Below are 3619 nucleotides of genomic sequence, written 5' to 3'. Positions count from 1 at the left end.
TTGTCTGATTCCCATTTGTGTCTACATAAAGTGGTCCTCTAACTTGTCGTGAAGGTAGAGTTAGGGACCCAGCTGCTACTTATTTTCCAGTCGTTTACTTTATTTTTTTTCCAATCGTTTACTGATTGTTTGGAATTTGAATAAAGTGAAAGTAACCCATAAAAACACTTAAGCAGTCTAAAGTAATATCTCAAATTCCATTGCAAGTTGGGAAAAAAAAAAAAAAAAACAGACATGTGTTCTAATTTTTCATTTCCTTACTCCTCTTGTTACTACTTGTGCTTACTTCTATTGTTGTTCCCTTTATGCTTCTCAAATCAAAACTATGATGATGATGATGTATTATGTATAGATGGCGAAAAACAAGCACTTCTTGAGTTCAAATATGGGCTCGTTGATGAAGCGAATAAACTTGCTTCTTGGGATGATGACGCGAGTGATTGCTGCAGATGGGCTGGAGTTGTTTGTGACAACGTTACCGGTCATATTCAAGGACTTCACCTTGCTGGAGATGGGCTGGACAGCTGGTTGGGTGGGATTTTAAGTCCGTCCATTATGCATCTGAAGCAACTCAGGCATTTAGACTTGAGTGACAATGCTTTTGAAGGGATTATCCCCCCTCAATTAGGAAATCTTTCGGAATTAAACTTCCTTTCTCTTGGAACATTTTTCATTGAACCTACTACCACCGTGAATAATATGCAATGGTTGTCAAGTCTTCGTCAATTGCATTACCTTGATATGAGTGGTGTAGACCTTAGCAAAGCAAACGATTGGTTTCAGGTGATTAACGCCCTTCCTTCTTTGGACCGACTACATTTGGCTGGTAGTGGAGTCTCTATACATCCGCACGCTCCTAGTCGTAATATTACATCACTTTCATTCCTTGATCTTTCTAATAACAATATTAGTAGTTCTATGGGACAGTGGATATTTAGTATACATAGTCTTGTTTCGTTGGAATTATGGCAGTGTAGTTATCTTGATGATGGCACTATGCCGAGAAGTATTGACAGCTATCGCAATTTGACTTATCTACAGTACTTAAATGTCGGTTCGAGCTATATTGGGGGTTCTTCATTAGTGCTTGAAGGTATTTTTAAAAATGTAGGTAGTAATCTCATTTCTTTAGATATTAGTTATTGTGGCATTACAAGTTCAAATCTCGATTCTCTTCACAACTTGACCTCTATTCGTAGCCTTGATCTGTCAAATAATCAACTAAGCAAGACAATACCTAAATCTTTCGGTAACTTTTGTAATTTGAGAAAGATTAATTTGTCTTATAACAACTTTTCAGACGCTACTTTGACAAGCCTTTTTCAAAGTTTTCTCGACTGCAAGTCCCCTCTTTTGGAGTCATTTTCCATGTTCAATTCAGATGTTTATGGTCATCTACCAAATCAACTTGAACAACTGAAACGTTTGAGGCACCTAACACTATACGATAACAATATTGGTGGTATAATTCCAGATTCCATAGGACGCCTATCTTCTCTTAGGTCACTTGATCTTAGTGGCAATCGAATATCAGGTCCTATTCCATACTCGATGGGGCGATTATCATCATTGGAAATGTTAGATCTTTCTTCTAACCATCTGAATGGCAACCTTCCTCATAGCCTCGGTCAACTTACAAAACTGGATAATTTAGATTTTTCTTCGAATCTACTGACCGGTGTCGTGACAGAAGCTCACTTTGCCAAATTAGAAAATTTAAAATTTTTAGAGGGAAGTGGAAACAACTTAACCTTGAGGACGAGACTTGCAAATTTGATTCTCCCTTTTCAGATAGAGTACTTGTATTTGAGATCTTGGGTTTTAGGGCCTGAATTCCTATCGTGGCTTCAAACGCAAACGAGTTTACGTCAACTCGATGTAAGCAATACAGGCATTTCTTCACCCATGCCGCACTCGTTTTTGACATCATTCCCCAATCTAAACTTTTTAGATATGTCAAAAAATCATCTCCGAGGAGAGTTAACGTTGTTGAATATGACTGCAGAACTGTTTTCACTCGACTTAAGTTCTAACGAATTTAGAGGAAAATTACCCAAACTCCCAAATATTTCAGTTCCAACAATTTTAGATCTATCGAATAACTTCTTTGAGGGCTCGTTACATCAATTTTTGTGTTCCAAAGGTACGAAAGGGGCGGAACATCTTTTTTTGGAAAGTAATAATCTGTCAGGTTTCATTCCTGATTGCTGGGATAAATGGCCGATATTGTATTCTATAAACTTAGAGAATAACAATCTGTCTGGTAAGATTCCAAGAACTTTAGGCCTTTTGGGTCAGCTAGAAGCATTAAACATGAACGGAAACAAGCTCTCAGGAACATTACATTCTGTAATGAACTTGACAAGCTTAGGGATCCTCCAACTTGGTAGAAATGAACTTGTTGGAACCATTCCATTAGGGCTTAGAAAATTTTCTAATTTGAGGCTTCTTAACCTTAGATCCAACAATCTTGATGGGAATGTTTCTCGCAAGCTTTGTAATCTTACATCCATTCAGATCTTGGACCTTGCTAACAACAGGTTGTCTGGAGATATTCCAAGATGCTTCAACAAATTTAGTGTCTTAACCGGGGAAGCACATATGGAGGGAACATTCACGATAACCACGTTAGGTGCATCTCACATGTCAAAAAATGTTAGCATTACTGAGTCATTAGTAATGAAGGGACGAGAGGACACATATAGTACTATTCTTGGATTTGTGATGTTGTTTGACTTGTCAAATAACAACTTTTCAGGAAACATCCCAAATGAGTTAACGAGCCTCATAAAGTTAGAATCATTAAACTTATCAAGAAATCAATTGACGGGAAGGATCCCAGAGAAGATTGGAGACATGAAAGCACTCGAAACATTTGATTTATCACTCAACAAGCTTTCTGGAGAACTTCCCATGAGCTTGTCAACCATGAATTTCTTGATTAGCTTCAACGTGTCCTACAACAACTTAAGAGGGAAAGTTCCATCAGGTACTCAGATTCAGAGCTTCGATGAGTCCAGCTTCATTGGAAACAATCTTTGGGGAGGCCCACTTAGTGATCCTTGTGTACCAGTTGATACAGACCAACAAGATGATGATGATGGATCACATGGAGTGGACTGGGGCTTCATTGTTAGCTTGATTTCTGGATTTATTGTCGGTTTTTGGATGCTTTTGGCTCCGCTGATTGTCAGCAAAGCATGGAGAATTGCTTATTTTGGTTTCCTGATTAAGCTCTGGTATATGGTTTATGATGCTATGTATGAGTATTGTTTCAACATGTTCTTAAAGTAATTTGAAAATGTTGTGATGCTTTAATATGTTTATATTTACTTACAAATACAAAAAACTTGTATGTTACTAGTTTGTATTGATATGATTACTGTGACGACCCGGACTTTTTCGGCTTTATGAAATTAATATTTACATGATTTAATGATTCCGACATGATAAGCAATTAAATTTGATAAGTCTTAAACGTTTGAAAAGAGTTTTATACATACAATTGTCCACCCTTTTATTCCGATGATTCACGAACGTTATTACATGTATAATATATATATATATATATATATATATATATATATATATATATATGTGTGTGTGTGTGTGTGTGTGT

At 36.8% G+C, this 3619-nt stretch overlaps 1 protein-coding gene across 1 annotated transcript; it reads left to right on the top strand.

The window, feature by feature from the left end:
- Positions 1 to 234: 234 nt before the first annotated feature.
- On the top strand, positions 235 to 3294 carry LOC139887845 (receptor-like protein EIX2). Its single transcript, XM_071870897.1, has one exon. The coding sequence runs from the start codon at positions 235 to 237 to the stop codon at positions 3292 to 3294; it is 3060 nt and encodes a 1019-aa protein (XP_071726998.1).
- The last annotated feature ends 325 nt before the right edge of the window (positions 3295 to 3619 follow it).

The sequence above is a fragment of the Rutidosis leptorrhynchoides genome, chromosome 2 (assembly GCF_046630445.1).
Source record: "Rutidosis leptorrhynchoides isolate AG116_Rl617_1_P2 chromosome 2, CSIRO_AGI_Rlap_v1, whole genome shotgun sequence".
In the NCBI taxonomy this organism is placed as follows: Eukaryota; Viridiplantae; Streptophyta; class Magnoliopsida; order Asterales; family Asteraceae; genus Rutidosis; species Rutidosis leptorrhynchoides.
This window is presented reverse-complemented; position numbering and strand designations above follow the sequence as displayed.